This window comes from Taeniopygia guttata, chromosome 1, assembly GCF_048771995.1.
Source record: "Taeniopygia guttata chromosome 1, bTaeGut7.mat, whole genome shotgun sequence".
Classification (NCBI taxonomy): Eukaryota; Metazoa; Chordata; class Aves; order Passeriformes; family Estrildidae; genus Taeniopygia; species Taeniopygia guttata.
The window spans coordinates 90453495-90475357 of record NC_133024.1 but is presented as its reverse complement, the minus strand read 5'-3'; the positions used below and the strand labels follow the sequence as shown (position 1 = coordinate 90475357).

The 21863-nt window shown below is 41.0% G+C and overlaps 1 protein-coding gene across 6 annotated transcripts in view; it reads left to right on the top strand.

The window, feature by feature from the left end:
* The first annotated feature begins 7432 nt into the window (after window positions 1–7432).
* ATP11A (ATPase phospholipid transporting 11A) overlaps window positions 7433–21863 on the top strand; it is a 118072-nt gene continuing 103641 nt past the window's right edge. For all 6 annotated transcript variants that reach the window (XM_030279950.4, XM_030279944.4, XM_030279937.4 and 3 more), the window contains exon 1: window positions 7433–7837. In XM_030279950.4, coding sequence (XP_030135810.1) covers window positions 7799–7837 — 39 coding nt within the window. In that variant the 5' untranslated portion in view covers window positions 7433–7798. The remainder of the gene's footprint in view (window positions 7838–21863) is intronic.

The following is a 21863-nucleotide window of genomic DNA, read 5'->3' as shown; positions in this document are numbered from 1 at the left end:
AATGTTTCTTAATATACAAATGTCAATTGGAACAAACTTGTAACAGCAACTGTATTAAAATTATAGGCAAACTCTTACATGAAAAAAGGAGCAACGGCTGTAGCCATTGCATGTTTCACAGCAAGTGACATGATGGAATTGAATGTTGTCATGGTTGAGAGCTTTTGGGGATCTCACACGCTTCATTGAATCCATCTACAAAATGCTAAGTCTCAGTATGTTCCCTCACAGCAAGATTCCCAGTCCACAAAATGCTCATCATGCCCAGCCTCTGCAGTGCTCAAGGAGATGAAACAGAGCTGCAGTAAGGGAAAACATAGCAGCATCTTAAAGAACTACTTCTCAATTGAATAAGTTGTCACCATAAAAGCAGGGTATATGCTCCAGGCAGATGAAAAAAATTACTTTGAAAAAACATATAGGAATACTGATTTTTTTTTTTTTCTTTTTTTCTGATCTGAGAGGAAATGGTGATGATTTTTGGACAATGGAAATGAAAGAGGTGCAGTCTGTGTCACTGTCACCTGGGATTTACCTACAGGAAAAATAATGGACTATAGCCATCCTACTTCCATCCCTACTGACTGCGGGGTCACCAGGAGGCATGAAGGGGTGAAGAAAGGACCCTATTTTGGATATTCTCCTTCCACCACCACACCCTTACCACTCCCAGCCCTTGAGCATGCACTTCCAAGAACAACAAAAAGGCAAGGGAAGACAGAACAATGCAAAGGTACACGGGCAGTGGGACAAGTCAGACCTTAGGCTGCAGTGCTGTGTCCCTTTCTTAGGAATTTGTCCTCTAGCCAGCAGTAACTCTCAAACCGGAAAATCTGATGACTGTATGACTGCATCATTATTATCTAAGTGAAAGGATCATTTTTGTAGTGTTTAATATTTCTGGTACTTTATGTATTGATTTGCAGTTACTCATGCTTCCTAAATAAACAGTTATAAAACAAATTGAACACAGTCAGGAGAAAAAGCAGATATTCTTGAGAAACCTGAACCACAGCTTTTTTGAAGCCCAGAATGCTGATATTGCTATATTTAGTGTCTTATTTGGTGGGAAAGAACAAACCACTAAACGATTTCTTCCAGCTTCGATTGAATGCTACATCAAAACAAAAGTAATTTTACAGATGACATTAAAGTAGCCAGAAAGTGATATCGTTATTATTTACTACCCTTTTGGAGAATCAGCTGCTTGCTTTTATGGCTATAAAGTATTTTCAAAAAGTATTTTCTAACCTGGAAGTGCATTATGATAAACACTAGTTGTACTAACTAGTAATTATCATGGAAAATGACAGGATTTTTCACACTTTAAAAAAAGTTATCTCTTTTTTTCTTGATATTTGGTGAGGGGTGGGGGGGAGCAGCCTCAAGACATGCAATTTATTTGTACTTTGACAGTTTCATAGTGTAGGACTACTATACAGTTAGACTGTCTAATCAGAAATGTGTAAAAGGTGAAAAAAAACCGTATGTAAAGGTGGGAACAAGACCTGTGAAGTGCTACCAAAATAAAATAGCAAAACAATGTGCTTGTTCCTTTAAGATACCAAAAATAAACCACAATATTTTGCTCATCTAAATCCTGATGCTGCACTCAGCTCTACAGTCACAGGAGTCTGACTGTGGGGAGTTCTTTGCCGGATTGAAGCACTGAGGTGTAAAATAGAGACATAAGGCAAGACTAACATTAATGCAAATCCAAAGTGAAGAGAACACAAAGTTCACAAAGCAGCAAGGACAGAATATTATTTACAATACTCATACATTCCATCACTTTCCTTTCTTATGTTTATTTGCTGATAATTTGTATCTTTTTTCTCTTTGAATGTGCATCGCTGCTACTAATGAGGTTTGTCACTATTCCAACAACAAATATCTCTGGAGGTACTTGTGCGTGGTGTTTGAATGAGAAAGCAGGTGAGTGAACAAGGAAGCAAACGGGAAATCACATTAGTAACCATAGCAGCCAACAGCAAGACTCTTCTCTTCCCAGAAGAAGCTTTCTCTGGTGGAGGCTGGGCTTCCTCTTAATGAGTTTCACACACTGTTTCACAGTGATGGGGCAAGTCTTCCAAGTGGTCCATGTGACTGTTCTGTGTCAGTAGTAAGACCTTCCTGACTCCTGTGCCTTTCTTGATGAATAAGATTGCTTTGCAGCAGCCAGGGATTGGATCTCTTGCATCAGATAAAGCAGATGAACAAATCTTGGTTGTAATTGTAGCTGACTGCCTGATCTGGCAGAAGATGGTAGCCAAATTATTTTAACTGATGTGCATTTATTTGATTGCATCTGTTTAGAGGGCTCTGTTCTTTTAGAGGATTTTGTTAAGAAACTATTTAACAAAGGTCACCTTTGTTAGCAAGGATGTGGGAATTATATGGTGTCATAATGACAGTGCATTTAACTTTTGACTATAAGAGAAGTTATGCATTATTGCCAAAGGTTAGAAACAGATAGGTCAAAGAGCCAGAAATGTGTCTCTTTTTCACATACATGTTTTCTGGAAAAAAAAAAATCAAAAAACCTAACAGATCTAGACAAAAAAAGTCAATCAAGAGTGATCTTCAATGTCCAGTGTTTTTTTGTCTCACTGTACTTTGGGCTACTCTACTTCTACTACAATCACCATCAGAGCAGTTTGATGCTAATAATTTTACTTGCTTTGTCTTCACCTTCAATTTTTTATCTGTCCTGGGCAGGTAAGTTGTCAGAGTACCACCGTAACTGTTAATTATATTCTTCTTCAAATTAAGTACATCTGTCAAAAACTCCAGGCAGTAAAACGTTTTCAATATAAAGCATATTTCAGAATTATTGTTGGTATCTCTTTTCACAAACAATATTCAGAAAGATCTGAAAAACTACTACTTCAATAGATCAAAACACAAACATCTGTTCACTAAGGGAATAATTTCTCTTTTTAGTACCAATTAACTAATTTAAATATATGGTGACTGAAGAATGAGAAGAAGTTGTTATTTTCATTAACTTTTCAGAAATATAATAGAGGGAGAGACACAATCAAGAAGTGATATAGGGGAAAAAGCCAGGAACACTGCAGGATAAATAATTTCACTCAGAGCACATAGCAGCTTCTCAAGCAGATAAGCTGCACACAATTAACAGCTTTTCAATCTCTGTCATTTCCCACTATTCTCACACATGCCCAAGTCAACTCTTATCACCTACATATAGTTTTTCCAAGAAGTATTAAATAACTTTGGCCAAAACTACTAGAGGTAAATAGCCACTACCATAATAGAAAGCAGGAACCTAAACAGATGTTAAACAAAAATCTAGAACAAAAATCCTAAAGTCTACCATGTTGTCCATTTATATTGTATCACCAGCAAGCTTGTGAGAACTGTGGAGCCCAGCTTTAAACTCTGCCTTCCCACCTTCAAAAGTCAATTTGGACTAAACTGCAAAATATCTGTTACTGCCTCAAGAAGAGAATCCAGCACGTAGTGAGCTGCTGCCCTTGGACCAGTCTCAACATTTTCACTGCAATGATGAAATCAAGTTACTTAATAAGGGTTGAAAAGTAATAGAAAATACATCTGTATATAAGAAAAGTATATCTTTTGCACACTAACATATTCACCCTGATTTTTAATGCTATTATAGAATGAGTGTGATGTTTCAAGGAGAGCTGTACTGACACAGTAAGTAAATCAGGAGGGGTGTGAGATTCTGTGGTAAGTAGTAAGATCTAGAGAATGTGTTAATTCAGTTGGGCAGGTAGCAGTATCCTGAAAGGTTAGTAATGGATCACAAGGAATCAATCAGAATAGGAAAGAGAAACAGAGAGCAATGGAACAGAAGGTCAAATCTGCAGTCAGAAAAGACACAAGAAATTTAGAAAATACAGGTAATTTTAGGCATTTTTAAAATGAGAAAGGAGTAGTGAAATAAATGTGATGGCATTACCAAAGACAAAGATGATTAGTTTAATAAATTGCTTAAAAGTGAAACATTGCATAATAGGCAGAACAGATCCATGACCAGTAAGATCAAGGCTCCTCATCTGGCTTGACTGCTAAGTTACAACGTGACCTTCAGCAGGTCACTTTAGGATAGATCCAATAAAGGACTCAGGCACCTTAAGCCTGACTTAGGCAGATTTGATGTACCTAAGTCAGAAGTGTGACCTCAACACCCTCCTCAGTTGCACACTGACCCTGGAAAAGCTTGTCACTCCAAAAGTCGAATATGTGTGCTGTGCACAAACATGGCTCAGTTGGCAAGGTCCTGTGCCAACCTTCAGTGTCCTACCAGTGCTATCTTCTGTGTTTGCCCTTTTTGTGGAAATATGGGCACAAAGGGCTAATGTAGCATGGGATTTCACCGCAGTATGTGCCCAGAACCCAGCCGTGCTCATTTTCTCTCTTTCCTGGCAGTGTAGGGAAGGGCAGAAAAATGGTTCAGCACTGCTTGAGCAGCAGCCTGGAAATGGCTGTATCTGTGTGTCCACTTGCCCTGGATTGAAAGTCAGTGAGGACAGGAGCTTTTTGGTCCCCTTTCACCTCAGGGAATGCAGCCAATGTACACCTATGAATTGTTTCCAGACTCTGGATCTGAGCAAAATGCTTCTTGCAGCCTCACCTTGGCTACCTAAGCTGAGTAAACAGCAAGGATTTCAGCAATATCTCCATGATGGTCATGCTTAGAACTGAACTGTTGTTAACTGCTCCCAGCTCAGCAGGTGAACTTCCTTCCCTTCAGAGATGCTCCATGAGGTGCACCAAGTAACGTGGGCATGGCACAGGGACACTCAATGAAGTGAAAAAAACAGATTGCAGCATCTGAATGAAAGAAACTACTGAAAGTATTAAAAGAAAGAAAACTTTACAAAGCAACTTTCTCCATAATTTGAAAATTTGCTTTCACTCCAAACCCAGGTAAGAAACAATGCCATTACAAAGATTGGATTGAATAATGGTACTGTTTGAATAAAAGCTGAATAACTTGAAAAAAATATTACAAAATATGAATATTCCCTGAATTCTTTGAAATTAGAATAGCTAGACAGAGAGGTATGCTAAAATGCAATGGAAACAATTTCCTGTTACAGCTTTGCAATCTGTTTGTTTTGAAACTATCATTTTATGTTCATGAAGTTCTTCTGTAGTTTTTTCTTGATAATAAACTAGTTTCCTGAAGACTGATGACATGCACACATATGATTTTAATATGTAAGTGTTCTTGTAAATAAACAGAAAATAAGGAAGTTTTGTGTTAATTCATGCAGAATTGCTAATTTTGAGAAAAAAATCCTGTTATTTCATGGATTTTTTTTTTATTTTCACCTTTCAATTTCAATGATGATTTCTTGAAGCTGAAATGCAAGTACAGAAACCTATGTCACAGAAGTGTTAGGTCTGTAAATAGGAACATGAAAATGGGAGGTGCTGCAAAATGAATATAAATTATTAGTTGTAACAAAGATGAAAACTGGTGTTTAGACCAACATCCCCTTAGAGTTTGAACAGCAACATTAGCTTGACCACAGTGCACTTAGTGTGCATTAAATTATACATTTTGCAATCTAACCAGCAATAAAAACTGCTGAATTTATAAAATGCACCTACATTAAAGGTGACCTGTAAAGAAACAGTCATATGTTCTTTCTCTTAGTATTTATGGAATGATCTCAAATAGTTCAATTTCTATTTTTTCTACATGTTTGTTGTACTAGAAATTTGTGTGTTCTTTGTGGTAGAATATTTGGTGTCCAGAGAGCTACGTAATTGTGACAAAACAAAAGCCAAAATAAGCATAATCTTCATTGTTTTAGCCACGAACTGGAAAATAAGGGATAGCTAATGTGACTGCTGCTAAGGATGGAATGGATTTTCATAAACATCCAATTCAGATTTTGCTAAAAATCGACTCTTTTTAGTAAAAGATTAAATTTTATAAAATTAATAATTTTCAATTGATTTTGAGAAAGTATTTGGTTTAGAGCTTTCATTCTATGTGAAGTTGTAGAGAGTAACCTGAGACTAGGTAAAAGATTCCTGCAAACTTGAGCGAGTTCCTCGGTGTGAAAAAACAACAGCTGCAGAAAACAAAGGCCTAAATACCTAAAAGGTGTTGTTTTAGGCATCTAGGAAAAAAAAAAAAGGGGGGGGGGGAACTAATGATGCACTTCTACTTGTCCTTCGTGCGCATTTTTTGCCGAGTTCTGCTTATCCCTTCACCACCAAGTAATTTCTACTGTTTGCGGGCTTAGCAGGGCTGCGATGTTTGGGCTTGTCACCGCACAGAGGCTTCTCAGTCTGTTCCTGCCGCGCTCGCAGGCGGGGTCGGTCCCGCCTGTCCCCGCGGAGCTGCGCCCCAGCGCCGCCGCTCCTCGGCCGCCGGGCCGGGCGGAGCGGGGCTCGCCCCAGCGCAGCTCGGACCCCGCGGCGCTTCTGGCAGCCCGTCCCGCGGCCGGGCGGAGGAGGCACGCCGGGCTCCGCCGGACCGGCACGGCGAGGCAGCGTCCCCGGGAGGCGCCGGGGCGGGCGGGGGTCGGCGCCGTCCCGCCGCGGGCACCTCCGCCCCGGAAGGGCGCGGCGGCCGCTCCCTCCCGCCCGGGGCGCGGCGCAGGTGAGGGCGGGGCGCGGGGATTAGCCACTACCACCGCCTGTCGTTCCTCGGCGCTCCCCGTGCCCGCCCAGTATCGCCCATCCCTCCATCGCTCCCAGTTTCCTCCCTGTACTCTCAGTATCACTTCCCGCCTCGCCCTAGTGATCCCTGCAACGTTCCCTAGCTCCACCCCTGTCCCACCACGGTTCTCGTGCCCATAGCTAGGGGATTAGACCTTGATCCATCTTTTAAGGTCCCTTCCAACCCAAGCCAATCCATTCTATAGTTATAAGTACTCCCAGAACCATGCACGGACTCCCCTTAGTGCTCCCAGCATCACTCCCTGGCTTTCACTCCGTGCTCTCGTGCCATCCCAGTTCTCCCAGTATCGGCTCACGGCTACCCTCGGTGCTCCCAGTTCCCTCCCACTACCCCCAGTGCCACTCCCTGGCTCTCCACCAGCGCTCCCAGTTCCCTCCCAACGCACCCAATTTTACTCTCTGGCTTCTCCCTAAGTTTCCCCTCCCCTCCCAGTTTCCAGTGCTTCCGGCACAATGCACTGGCTCACGCCAGTGTTCCCACCCCATTCCCAGGCACGGGCAGGTTTCCCGCCTGCCCCCGCCGGGAGCCGGTACCGGCCGCTCCGGGAGCCGCGCGCGGGACGGGACGCTCGGGACGGGAAGCGGGCACGGCCGCCGGCGCGCGCGTGCCCGCCGCGCGTGACGTGCGCGCCGCCGGGGCCGCCCGGCGCGATCAGAGCGGCGCGCGCCGGGCGGGGGCCGGGCCGGTACCGGGCGGGCCCGCGCGCGCGCGCGCCAGGAGCGGGGCCGGGCGGGGGGAGCGGCGCGGGGGCGGCCCCGGCCCCGCCCGCCGGATAAAGCCCTGGGCGGCGCGCGCGGCGGGCAGAGCGCAGCGGGCGGGGGCGGGAGGGCGATCCCGGCGGCGCAGTCCCCTCCGCCTGCCCTCGGCGGGACTGTAGCGGCGGCGACGGCGGCGTGGGGCATGCGGGGCCGTGGGGCGACGCGCCGCAGCGGCGGCGGCGAGCACATGGCATAGCCGGGGGACGGCGGCGAGCGCCGGGCCGGCGTCACAGCGGTCCGGCGGGGCGAGCGCGGCTCTCTGCATGTGGCAAGTGAGGAGGCGAGCCAGGGAGCCCGGCGGCACCGGCGAGCACCAGACGGCGCGGTCCTGAGCCGCCCGCCCGCCATGGATTGCAGCCTCCTGCGGACCCTTGTGAGCCGATACGTGAGTACCGCCGGTGCCGCTCGACCCCGGGCGGGAGGCAGCCCCCGCCGTGGCCTCGGGCTCGCGGGAAGGGCTCGGTCAGGAGTTGGGCGGTCCCGTGACCGGCTCGGCGGCCGGGGAGCCTCGGGGCCGCTGCACGTGATGCCCGGTGCAAGCGGGGATGCAGCAGCGGCGGCACCGGGTGCCGTGCGCTCCCCGCAGCCCGCCCGCCCCACGGGACTGCCCTTCGCTGAACCTCGGCGGCTTGACCTGAGTTCAGGGCACTGTAACTCACAGCGTACTGCGATGCGTGGTTAGCAGGGCAGAGAAAACATCCAGCTCTCCAGGTTTTATTTTTGGTTTTTTACATATATCTGTTTGCTTTTGGTTTGTTTATTCCCTTTCTCTTCCCTGTGTTGTTTCAGCCAAGCGACTTTTTCTTTTTTTTTTCTTTTTTTTTTTTTTGTGGAATTGTACAGTTTAAGTATACTGACGAATGGTCGGACGAGTCCCAAGTTTTTGTAGGTGTGCGTAGTAAGACTCAAACACGCCAGACTTGAGAGCGCTCCGGGAATAGAGGGCAGATGTGGTTTGTTGGTCAGCGTGTGGAAACCCATCCACACTGCCCGAGAGAGCTACTCGGCAGCGTATTAGATAGAGTGGGGTCCAAGTGTTGGCTGGGGTGCGTCAGTGAGTGCAGCTCCAGTTCCATGGAACCCCTAATAAATGCTCAGGATAATGGTATAAGTAGATCAGCTGGATGCCTGTAAGTGTGGGGTTGTTCAGTACACGGCATGGGGCCCACCAATACTAGGAAATGGCAAATTTCTGCTGTTGGGCATAGAAGTAATTTTTAGAAGATAGGGAGAGATAATAGGAATTTTCAAATACAAATAGCTTTTCTTCTTATGCAGGAAGTACTTTTGCCTTGGTCAGAGCACTCACATTTCCTCACTTACAGTAAATACACTTAGTTTTGTGTGTGCCAAGAGCTGTGTCCACATAATACAGGCTGAAGTATGTATTTTAAAAGTATAAATGAAGAAAAGTAGCAAAGATGAAAATCCATACTTTTTTTTCTTCTGATTTACAATACAGTAGATGTGGGATGAGGAGAGAGTAGAGAGGTGAGTATTAAAAACAGCTATGTGTGTATGGATCTTTAGAAAGCAGTCCTAAGAAAAGGAGTACTCTAAATAATGTGTAGCAGCAATAATAATGAGGTATAAGAGAAGCAATGGTCTCTATGGATGTAAAGACCAGGCAAGTTGTGCTGAGGTCTCTTTGGAAGGAGGTAGATCACTTCGGGTGCAGAGATCTGTCAGTGCTGATCTAACTGTTGGATCTAGTTTAAGATTTCTTTATCTGTGTGTGCTTGCATCTGGAGCCTGTACAAATGACGTGTTCATTTTGCACAGAGCAAGCACACTGTTTAATTGCTTGTGCATAACATTGTTGCTGACCTCTTCCAAGGTAGGCTTAGGCATCAGATATGAAGGAAGTGGGCTTGAGAGCAGCTGCAGTAAAGATACATAAGAAGACAGTATGTTAAAAGTAAGGAGCTTGAGCTCTTGAGTTGTTGACTGTCACCACCCTCCTGCACTGCTGATGAGACTAACGCAGCAGTTTAAAAGATAAGTGAAACATTATTATATCCCATGTAAAGAAGGCTTCCTATTGCCTTCTGGATTGTGTGTATGCTGATAGGCTCTGCCTAGGTAATTGCCTAGGATGGTCCATGCTACCTTGTATATTTTCACCTGTTGCTTCTTATTTTGCTTTTGCTCAGTGTCTTAACTTTGAAACCTTTCTTCCACGGAAACATAATTTTAAGGAAAAGGTGCTGTAAGAAAATTCGTGTTCATTACAGTGGAGACTATTGAGATCTGGCAGCCTTACGTTTGTGCTGCATGGTTTTTCTTGTCTCTTTCTCTTTTGCATCTCTATGGTTCAACTACTTCTGCACATCTGCAGCAGTGAAAATAAAAAGTACTAGTTTTGACTGCTGGGCCTGAAACTGACTGCTCTGCATGGGTAGCAGACGTGCGTGTTAGGTACATCACTCCAGAGTTGTTCACCAAAGCTCTGTGTGCAGCAGCCAGGCACACAGATGTAGATGCGCCTACCGCTTTCCAAACTGCTTTTAATAAGGGAGACAAGACAGCGACTCTTCTGTGGGAGAGCTGGAGTGGATAGTTACATCTTGTGTTTATTTCAAAGTAAGCTGAAGCTTGGGTTTAGTTTAAGTCAATACAAAAACTGTTTCATGACTAGGGTCTTGGAACTATGAATTTTTGTTCTGCAAGTCTGCTGGACTTGTTCAGTTGCAGGTCCTTCCTAGAGAAAGACTGGTCTCTGGATTATGCAGAAACCTTGGCTGCTGCATCTGGAAGTGCTGGGTTAGCTCGGAGCTCTTATGTTATGATCTCAGTAAAACAAACAGTTGGGATGTGATGTACTAATGGAAACTTCTAGTAGGATAGTTTCTAACAGTTCTTTGTCATTACTTTTCTTTCTTGGTCCTGTTTGTTGTGGGGCATAAAGGCATAAATTAAATACTAGAGGGTTTGTTGTGATTGGGAAGTTCCCTCCCATTTCTCTTTCCTTTGCTGGACAGTTTCTGTCCTGAAGCAGTGCAAAATCAGGGCACGTATTTCCAAGGCCCTGTGGAAGAATAGCAATGACTGGGTGCTGTCAGCTTCCTGGTTAGCATTTTCAGATGTTTTCTGTTTCACCTGCATTGAGTGTCCTTTTTGTATCTTTGAGGCATTGAAGAGTTTAGTGATGTGGGTTGAATAAAATATATGTTCAGCATACTAGTCATACTGTACTTCATATCTTTTCACCAAGAGATGTTGTAGTCTCTTAGTAAGACAGAGGGAATTGTCTTTATCTTACAGAATTTTTAAATTGACGTTCTTTTTTTCTGTCTCTTAAGATCATCCTGCAAATTTTGGGTTCTTTTCACTTCACCTCTTGCTTCCTGTAACCATTCCTGCAGCCATACTCAATATACAGGACTGATGGTGAAAAATAACTTTTTTACAGAAAAAGTGTTTGTTTCACTGCAGTACAGCTGACATGAAGTTCGGTTTTGTAAATCCCTTGGAAGCTGATAAGCAGCATTGTAATTTTCTTAGTTGTGTCTATTGAGGTTAATCTCTATGTTTTACTGCTTTAGAATGTGTATGATCTCTGTTAGAGGCATCTTTAAGTAACAAAGTAGAAACACCCTAATATACAGCTTTGCTTCTACATGGAATTAGAGGAACTGGACGAGTCTTCTGCATTAAGATAAATAAGATAAACTTTGACACAAAAAAATTGTTATTATTTCCGAATTAATGGAAATAATGGCTGTGTGTGGGTAGTATGAACATTACTAGGTAAGACTACACTTTTTTGTCACATACTCTATAAAAATAGAACCTTTTTTATAGATGTTGCTTTTGCATCAGACGAAATGCTTCATTGCCTTCTCCTTGGATTCCCCAGAGGATATGTCTTACCCCAGGGAGGGCAGCTGCACAGCCAGAGAATACAGAATTAGCATGGGGTATCCTGGAAGTGTCATGCAGAACCTGCTTAGTAACAAGTGAAACTTGTTAGTTTTATATTAAGCAGTACACTATTTAGAGGAAAAAAGCCAAGCATATGATGGCGATTAAAACTGCCTCCATACCAGATTAGCTTCTGTTTTGTAGTTAAATTATTTGGGACACTGTGGATATCATTAGGTGATCTGTTCTGTCTGTGTTAATGCAGCTGCTTTAATCTTCTCTGATCACTTATTTTTTGCTGGTGATATGACTTCTGAAGTCTGTCCTCATCATAGGTGAAAGTTGGTTAATAATATTTAAGCACATTTTGGTGACATCTTTCACCAAATGAACACTTTCCTTAATAAAACATGGGCATATGTCTTTTGTAGCTGTTCATGGCTGAACATGGATTTGGATATTCTTGAATATTGTTGATTTGACTATATCTGGGCAAAGTGGGAAGATGTTGCTCTTCAGCACATGCCTGTTTGGACACTAAATGGTTGCTGAACATCTTGCCGCCTATGGTGACAGTCTGTTCTGTGTTTGTAAGACAGCTGGCCCTGGTCACTAAAGCTCCTGCCCAAGTTGATGGCTTTGGGTTGTACAGTAAATGCTACTGGGTCAGAGGTCTGTATTACTGAAGAGTTTTGCCTGTGTTACGTAGCATATTTAGAGATCTTGCTACTTTACTGCTTCTCCTCTTTCAGGTTCTCTTGTTACTTTAGGATTACAAATCTGCATCTTAAGTACTTATTACCTGCCTAAGTATCTCTAAATGAAGGTAGTAGCAGGTAAGATGTGTTTCTAGAAGGAGCAGTGATTTACTACAGCTTTGGTCTCTGGCGAGCTGCTGGCCTATTAGTTGTGCAGGTATTTCCGAAAAATCTCTTTTTTTGGGAGGCTGGAATAAATTCAATTTTCAAATGGGCGCTCTATTTTTCACATTTGTAGAAATGAGTCAACTTTAATCGTAGTTTGAAAAGACATTTGACTAGCCTAACCAGGAAGTTATGGTAGGGATTTTTAGGAAGTTCTTAACTAATTTTTGTGACAATCTGTGACTTTTTGTCGTTGACTTAGATGACTGTTGCTTTTGATTGGCATTATAATTCTAAACCTGTTTTCTAATTATATTTCTTAAGTATTTTACTTGTGTATGTAGTCTTAGTAGATATAAATTAATACTGAACTTGAGTTCATTTATTTATCTAACTTTGATGTAGTAGAGGTTGATAACTGCTTTGATCTGAAAGTTGGTGAAATTGTAAGCCTTGGTACTTTATAGTCATTTGTGTCTTAAAGGACAATCCATTTGTCAAGTGTTTCAGATCACCTATTGTTTTTAATCTAAATTTAGTTTATTAATATGAGAGTGTTTGGTTCTTGGTTTTGCTTCTGAATTTATTCAGCCTCCTTTGCAGTCTTGCAGATGAATATTAAACTGGTGCTGTCTGTTTCTTAGTCAATGTTCCTGTTAAACAGTTTTCTTCCTAGGCAAGTAAGTCAAAAGTGTTATGTTTTGTTCCTAAGTTCAGAGGTATAATTTAACAAAATCTGAAGCTGTTTTAAGCTGTATATAAACACATTGGTATGGCAGTTTGTCTGACGATTGTGTTGAGTGTACAAAAGATGCTCTCTGTAGGATCTATACATGTATTCATGGGTAAACGATTAGTAACTTGCAGCTCTTAAGGGTTTGTGTCTATTCCTGGTATGTAATCCATTTTTGTTATCTCTTGTGCAAGTCTGTGTGTCATAATGTTTTTTGAAACTTGAGGTGCTTCCTATCTCTCAGCTCTGCTTCACTGCAGGTACCAGTTCTTCCTGCTGTGGAAGGTTCAACAGAGGGCATCAAACAGCACAAGTAACTTTTGAATTCCTGTTTCCCTAAGCACCATTGCTTTGTTATTTGTCTAATTACCATTTTCTCTTATTTTTTGGGGGGTGGTTATCTGTATCGGAGTGCTTCCTGCTGACTTTTCAGCAAGTTATTTTTAAAAGGCAAAGTTTCAAAGCTTTACTAAGAAGTTAATTCTGTTGACTGTGGCTGACAGAATTTGGCACTCCTGCAAATTTAGCTCGTCATACTGGTAGTGAGTCTTGTGTTCACTCTGGTTTGTAATGTACCCTAAAGATATTTCACTATTATCTGATGCTCAAAAAGCGCCCAGATATTCTCCCTTCCCCCCCTTCCCCCATCAATTATTTATTGCTGAAGGGCAATAAACAAGGATAATTTATTGAGCTCTGATTTTTCCCCTCCCCCCTGCTCCATCAATTAACTAATTTACACAAGAAAAACACAATTTCCTTCTTCTTTTGAGAATAAACAAATGAAAATAGGACCTTGCATATGTAAAACAGTTAACTTACAGGAAGTCAGTGTACATATTACATGCTGGTTGCTATTGGCTACAAAATATTACTCATTTGCACTCATCAGATGTTCTATGATAGTAGAAAACATTGCTTTTGGAGCATCTAAATTGTAGAACTGTTTCAGTGACTGAAAATAGATCAAGAAGTTTTGATCTTTTTTTAGCATCAAAAATCCTGAGATGAGAACTGTATAACTGCTTTTGTCTCTTGATAACATGTTTGATTTAAAAAAAAGTTTAATATTGTTCTTCTTTTATGTGTTTTCTCAAGCACCACTGAGTATCAGTTCTGCAAGCCTTTTGAAAATTATTTTTGGGAATGGAAGAGGACAAAGGCCTACGTAGCATGTTTATAGCTTAACATCTCTGATCACCATTTCTTGTTGATTCTTTTTCTTGTGTCATACGGTAGTGGTCACACAGCACTCAGAAAATGGTGACTGGGCTGGCAAGTGAAGTATTCCACAAACACCATGGCTACTGTTTGTGGTGTTGAGATGGACATAATAAAACTAGGTTTAAGTGTGACTGGAAACCCATTGTGGTTTCTGAAGCGCTGCAGCGGGATTTACGATGGGATGCCTGCTGCATGCCATGTGCGTCAGGGAGCAGAAACAAGAGAAAACTGTTGCAGAGAAGACTGAGCAGATGTTTTAGAACCTGTTATGCAACTGGATTCAACTTTATCGGGTTCTTTCCTTTGTTTTTTTTCTTAGGCTTTTTTTTTTGTTGTTGTTGTTTGAGCAAAATATCATGCCTCTCCTCCTAGTCTTTTAAGACAGATTATATTTTTTCCAGAATAATTCTGCTTATTCTAGTGGCTTACCATTACACAGGATAATGTATTATTTTTATAATTGTTGAGGGACATTTCAGCAGAAGTTCATCCTGAGCTGTGAAGCAAAATGACACTGGAATGCTATTATCTTCTCTGCTATAATTACCATGGCAACAGCTGCAGGTAGATGAGGCAAACCAGGGTTTCTTATCCTATATCACATGTACACAAGCTGTTTTTCTGCCCTCTCAGTAGTGACTCTGAGAAGCCTGTGGCACAGACTCTTGAGTCATCATTGGAAGGGTTTTATTTGTTTTTTTGTTTTTAATTTAACTTTGATTTTAATTTTGAAAGTATTGAGTATTTGTGATACTATATTACTCTTTTTAGGAAGAAACTGGCAGGCTAGCTTGGATTGTTATAAGAGACTGAGGCCAGTGGCCCAGTAATTTCTTTTGTTTGGAAGATCACAGAAGACCATAGGCTGATGAATCACCTAGGTATCTAGGTGGATCTGGATGTTAATTTCTATGTGCATTCATCCTTTCTTGGGACAGGGATGAGAGTATAGTCCACCTTTCCCATAGCAAGAAGTTGTAAGGGTACATTAATGCTTCCAGGTAACAAAATTATTGTGTCAGAGGAAGAAAACTGGGTGTGAACAGAAGCTTGTAATGACTGTGTTGTGGGGTTGGTTTTTTTTCTTGTTACCTGTGTTCTGCATTGCTTCTCCAGATACCACCTATTTCCCTCTTTGTTTCTCTATCTGCATCTATATCCATTCATGTGCAGATGGGTGCACATGTGCTTCCCTAAATTGTGTGCTATTTATTTAGCAATGCTAAAAAATATGCCAAGATTTACCAGGGATACAGATGTGTATTGGTATTAAAAAAAAAGGGGTTTCATATGAGCTTTTTTCTGATTACTAAGGCATACTGGGAATGTGTGTTTTGGTGTGCTTCTTATTTACATCATCCTTGTTGTTACTACTAGCATGGAAGCTTAAAATTTGGAGATTTCATAGAAGCATTTTCCTTTTTTTTTTTTTGCCTTTCCCTGTAGACTAATTTCCCTTTTTGAAATAGGAGAATCTGTTTCCTTCATTAATCATTAAGCTCACCTAGATACGGGTCATGGTGAGGGGGGGGAATAATGTTTCTTTTTCCTGGTGACACTCGCTAATCTCTTTGCTTCAGTCCAAAGAGGATTTCATCTAACCTATTTTGAATAGAGGATTAAGGACAATTAGGCTCTTCCTCTGCTTCACCATTAAGATGGGATGTTGTGAAATCCTCTGAAAAGAACATCTGCTGATGTGCCATTAAAGTTTTGCAAAATTAATGTTAATAATCAAAATAGTTGTATGCAGAAAATAAACCTTGTGTATGAAGTACTTGTCTGGAGATAATTGTATGGATGGACTGGGAAGAGGGAAGGAATACTGAGCTGTTTGCCTAGTAGTTTTTTTTTTTTTTTTTGGTCTCTAATGCTTCAAATTTACACTCCGGAGTAGACATGCAGATGAACCAAAACAGATTTTTTATCTGAATGACATCAGTTACTTGCAGTTCATGCTTAGCATTTTACATAGTTCTTCACTTCTTTTCAAAGTCCTATTAATGAGCTGTTTGCACAAATTATTTATGCTAGTTATATTCATTGTAAGTAGCATCTCTTGAGATGAATCTGAATCAGCACTGGCATTTGATGGATAACATGAAACTTCCATATTTGTTGAGAGGTCATTAGAAAATAAAACTGGAAAATGCTACTGGAACATATATGATGTGCATAAGACAGTATCAGGATTAATGTGAAGGAAAAATGGCTGTGTGTGTTTTTTGAGAAGTTTGGCTTACGATTTTATGCTGTAAATGATAGAAGTGGTTGCCTTCCATGAATCATGGATAGTACCCTGTGAAGCTACAAAGAAGGTAGTTGAGTGACACTTGCCTCTGAGAAATTGCACTTGCAGTCTTAATTTCATTAATAGCAGTTGTAGGTAGGTTACTGAAACTCATAGGTTCTTTAGGTTTATTTCCTGCAGAATACTTGAGAGTTGAATCTAATCCTATTTTTTGGGATGGTAATATATCTGAAGAAGGGTTGTCGAGAAAAAACTGAAGTCTGTTTATTTGGTCTTATTCTTGAGGTGACTATGAGTGGAATAAACTGTAATTTCCCAGGCTGGCATTATCCATGGTTCAGGAATGAGAGGAGTGTTTGGCTCTGGGATCCCGAAGCTCACTTCAAGGAGAACTGGGTTCTATTAAAATGTATCTGGTGTCTTTGCCTATGGCTTGGGCTTGAGGCTATAGTAATAGAGGGCATGCTAGTTACTGATGAATTTTGGGAATGTGGAGGAAACATTGTTGGGGAATTTGACATCTACTTATTCAGTGATTATTTTCAGAGGGGGAAGACATTATTTTAAATTTAACTGCATGAAAGTTGTTAAAAATCAGGCTGTCTAGATACATGCTTTTATTATGTGAAATGCAATATGTATGAAAGAGGCATATATATGTATGTACATATTGTACATACAATATGTATGTACATGTCAGCTTAAAAAAGTTTATTGAGTGAATCATTGCTAAAAAGTAAATTTTTATGCTGATATTTGCCAAAGTGTAGTGTAAGTTCAGGCTAGATATTTTGCTTTGGTTGAAAAGACTCCTTACATTCTAAGCAGATTTTGATAGATTAATGTTAGACCTTTAGTTTAATACTTAATATTTTTTCTGTAAACCTAGAATACACTGACATGCTGTTGTTATTTATTGGTGTGTTACAGAACAGCTGTAAACTTCTTTCTATTAAATTGTGTAGTTCTTTTTTCTTTGATTTTTTTTTGGTGGATTACACTAACAGTAACCATTATGTTTAGGGTTACCTTAATCTTTCGTATTCTAGTCTCCTCACCATCAGTATGAACTTTGGAAAGCTTAACTCTGATAAATCAAATTTTTCGCTCACCTAGTCCAAGAAAAAAAATAACAAAGTAACCGTAAGTATTAAAAATATTATCAAGTTAATTTAATGTTTAAAATCCAGTATATAGATTTAAAAATGTCTTACACTGTTTCTTTTTAATTTAGATTTTAAAATGTCTTATACTGTTTCTTTTTAATTTATATTTAGTGTTTTTTATCCTTTTTAACCAGAAATTTTTATTAGATTTTCAATTCCTGACTACCTTAAGCAGTTTTCAGAGTTCTAAACAAATCCCCCTTTTTTTTTTTTTTACTTTAAGCTCTTTCTATATTGTTGGTACAACAGATACATAGCTAATTGAATATATGATTTGTTGTTAATATCATAGTGGGGAGGATGAGGGCAGGTGGGCTAAAGCTAGGCTAAGAAATTTGTTTAATGACAATTATTGAGCACAACTACTCAATTCTTTCACCTTCTAAGATTAAAAAAACACAAAACAAAACAAAAAGACAGCACAAAACTAACCCATAGGGTTATTGTAACTTCACCTGCAAATGCTGTGGAATTGTTCATCTCCTGAACAATGTTAACTGACTGCTTGCTATTTACAGCTGTCAAGCGACCAGATGGCCTAATTTGGTAGGAGGTGCCTGTGTATTGGGGCTGAGAGGGAAGAAATGAAAGTGGGAAAAAGCTCTTTGCTTAGTCCAGAATGGCATGATTGCTTTAAGCTGATTCATGAATATGAATATGTTGACTTCTTGATGCTGTAAGCTTTTCTCTGACATAAGGAGGTTATGTTTCCATACTGGTTGGCTGTAATGACACAGAAGCAATAGGAAAGCTTCACACGCTTTTGTGAAGCACAGTGAACATGGGCAGGTATAAAGACATGTTTATAAAGGGCAGTCTGGATTGTGGTTTTGCATCTCCTGCCTCTTTGAGCCCAGGAGGTCTCAAATTTAAAAGGCTTACCTTTTTGTCTTAAAGGAAGGTTCTTAAGCCTCTAACTTATTCCTAAGAAGTGAAGAGGTTACCTTGAGCATTTTTACGCTGTTAGTGATATTTGCTGTAACTTGTAGCATATATATGAAAGAATTTTTTTAAAAAATGACTTGAGGCTAAATTTCTGCTGGGCATGTAGAATTAAAATATCGGTAGTCCTTTGCTATTTTCTTGCAAACTCTAAGGTATTTTAAGATGAAAATAATAATGTTTTTATGCAGGCATTTGTTGTCTTAAATGTTAAAAATGGTGACAAAGCCAAACAAAGTTCGCTTGAGTTGTGGTAATAGTTGAGTCATTGAGAGAACTGCAAATACTTGCAAACCTTTAAGGCTAGTAAGGCAGTGGTGTTGGCTTTTCTTGCTTTCTCGAGACCTCTGCCCACAGGGCACTTAATTCTGCTTATTATGACTATTTCTTGCAGCAGAATAGCAGCTGCTTCGCTGTGTGGCTTGTAGCTGATCTTTAACAGTATATGATAAAGGGGAGGAGTGCTGTCAAATTCATAGTTGTATCTTGGCCATGTGGAGTGGAAAAGGTCTTTCCACTTGGGAAAGACCACTGTGGACTAGAGCACAGGGAGCTTCCCACCTGGCACTGGGCACTTAGGTTAGTACAGGAGTGAAAAAGCATGTTTGTGGGGCTGCAGGCAGCTGCATCTAGTCACTTCTTCCTTAAACTGATTAAAGGTGTGATTCCCTTCAGTTTCCTGCAGTATGTGGAAAAGACCAAAGCAGCAGTGTTAAGCAAGCTGAGGCAGTGGCATATAGCTCCTGGAGTCTTGCTAGAGCTGTCAGAAGGGGCTCTGGCTGCACAGACAGGTTTGTGCTTTTTTTTCCTCTTGGGATGTGCTGTTGGCTCGTTCATAGAGACATCTGTTTCATTTTGCTGAGTGACAAACCACTGGGCAGTGACTGTGTGTGGGTGCGTTCCTGGAGAGGCAGCTCTGTTCCTCTGGGTTTGAAGCTGAAATGGGTGAAGCAGTAGCAAGTTTTGCTGTGAGGGAAGGAGTGCTGCCAAGTGCCAGAGTTGTAGTAGTGCTTCTGACTGGGTGACATCCCCGAGTGCTGACTGATGAGTCAGGGCTGATTTGGCAAGATGCTGACATCCATGGAACGCTGCCTTGTTTTGTGAGTAGCAGCTGGCATCAGAAAAGAAGTAATTGGGAGAGGGGTGGGAGCTAACAGTTTGTGTAAATGTCAAGAAGCTTGATGACTTATAGAACGAGGAGAAGTATGTGGGGGACTACATAGTGGAGGGAATGTTACTTAAAATGAAACCAACTGGGAAATAATTCCACCTTTTTCTACCCAGACTAACTCTCTGATGTGCATGCTCTGGCAACACTTGTGTCATGTGGCTTGACCTTCCTTAAGTTCTAAGTGCAGTGAAAACATAATGATGTGTGGCGGAAATAGAACAGTCCTTAAATGCCTAATGTTTCCCTCTGTGTTTATGAGGACATGTTCTATAGAAAGAAGGATGCCAGTGCAGGAATACTTCAAGATTCTGAAAGTCTATAGCACAGGCAGTTGTAGGAGACTGGTATCTTTGGTTTAATGTGAAGACCAGTGTCAAATGCTTAAAAATCAAGGTTTTCTTTGCATGAAGACAAGGTGCACACAATCTGTTTCACTAATGATATTTGGAATGAATTAATTCTGAAAATAATTACTTAAATTCAGCATTGCTAAAACAAGCAACAAAAAAAAGTTAATATCAGGCTAGTCTGAAAAAGCTTCATGCTTTTAACTCTTTCAATAAAAAGTGACAAGATGATGTGGGGATATCCCTTCTAATCTGCATTGCTGTAATTCTGAAATAAGAACCTAGTGACTTCTGCCTAATTTAAAGGGAAAAATGCTCTTGCCTCTTTTGCAGCCATCTTGGTTTTAATCTCTGTGTCTATGGTAGGAATAAGACACACTAAAGTTCAAAACAGGCTTTGTGGATAAAGTTGCATAACACCCTTAAGTGATAACCCGGAGGCTCCATAGCAGCAATTGGACTGTGTGGTGCATTTGTTCATTTGTGGTTCAAGATCACTACAACAGAGGTTCACAACAACTTCCCCGTGTTTATCTGCTCAGTGAAAACTACTGTAGGTGGAACTGAGACTTTCACAGCTGTGCACCTGAGCAGGCTAAAGTATTTCTTCTGGTTCCTATTCTTCTACTTAAAGAAAAATTATTGCAGTCAGCCTATAGATGATTATTATCCTTCCCTCTCTCTTTAACCCATATGCCTATTACAAAACCTTTTTCCTTCAAAAATGGATTTTTCTCAAAGTAGTAAGTGCTAAGCTGTCTGATTCATGTACCTTAATTCAGATGTTCATAATATTTAAGGAAGTCCTAGCCTGAAAAAGGATGGTGGTGAGTAGTTAGGTGGAGAGGGAGCTGTGGATGGGAAACTCTTTCAGATCTACATGCCTATGACTTAATTTGGAAGCTGCTGTTGCGTAAGTGTGACCTGAGAGGCTGGAAAAGAGAAGCTACTAGACTTTAATTAGTAACAAATAGTGTGAAAATGCTTGTGCCCTTGAGACTTAAGCTGATCTGTCTCAGCTTTCATGACAAGATCGTTGTCACCATGGAGCACTGATGGGTGCATGTGCTCTGAGGAGTTACTCTGGAGCTCCATTTAGGTGCTGAAGCTACATGTGTTTAGTTTTGGGAGTATGGGAATGGTAAAAAGAAGATAGAAAATAGCATCAGCTCTAGACCTTGTTATGGAGTTAGTTATGCATGCCATTAATATAGAAGAAATATTGGATCATGGTAATGGGCATGTAGCAGTAAGCTGTTCTTGGATTACTTCTTCCTGGTTTAAGAGATTACAAGTTTTGGAAAGGATCTCGGGCCTTAAATTGAGGAAGAGGTGGTGAAGAGTATTTGACTGTTAGGAAGGAAAGTATGAAAGTAAAACCTCCTTGATCTCAGTGCAGTTGACATACTCTTTTAAAATAATTTGGGTTAATGCAATGGGTTTCTATGCCTGTTTTAAAATATTAGAGAGAAGAATGGTAAAAGAATATTCCATGGAAGAGTGGGAGTCCTTGACTGAAAGAGAAACTTGAGCATCCTGACATGATATCATGTGCTTGAAGTCACGTGTTGTAATGTGTCCTTCTGTGGTTTCTGAGCTGGTGGCTGACGGAGAGCAGGCTATAAATACTTCCCTGTTCTCCACTTATGTGGTCAGTTGAAGCTTGATTGAACTTTTATTTAGAACTTGACCACTAAATTGGCAAATTGAACCAGCTTTCCTGCTTCTGATTGGGTTTACTCTTAAAAAAAAAAAAAGGCAAAGTGACTCTACCTGCTCCTGCTAAGTGCTTTAAATTGGGATGCACTCTTAGGAGGCACGTTCTAAAAGAGGATCTGAAAGTTCTGATA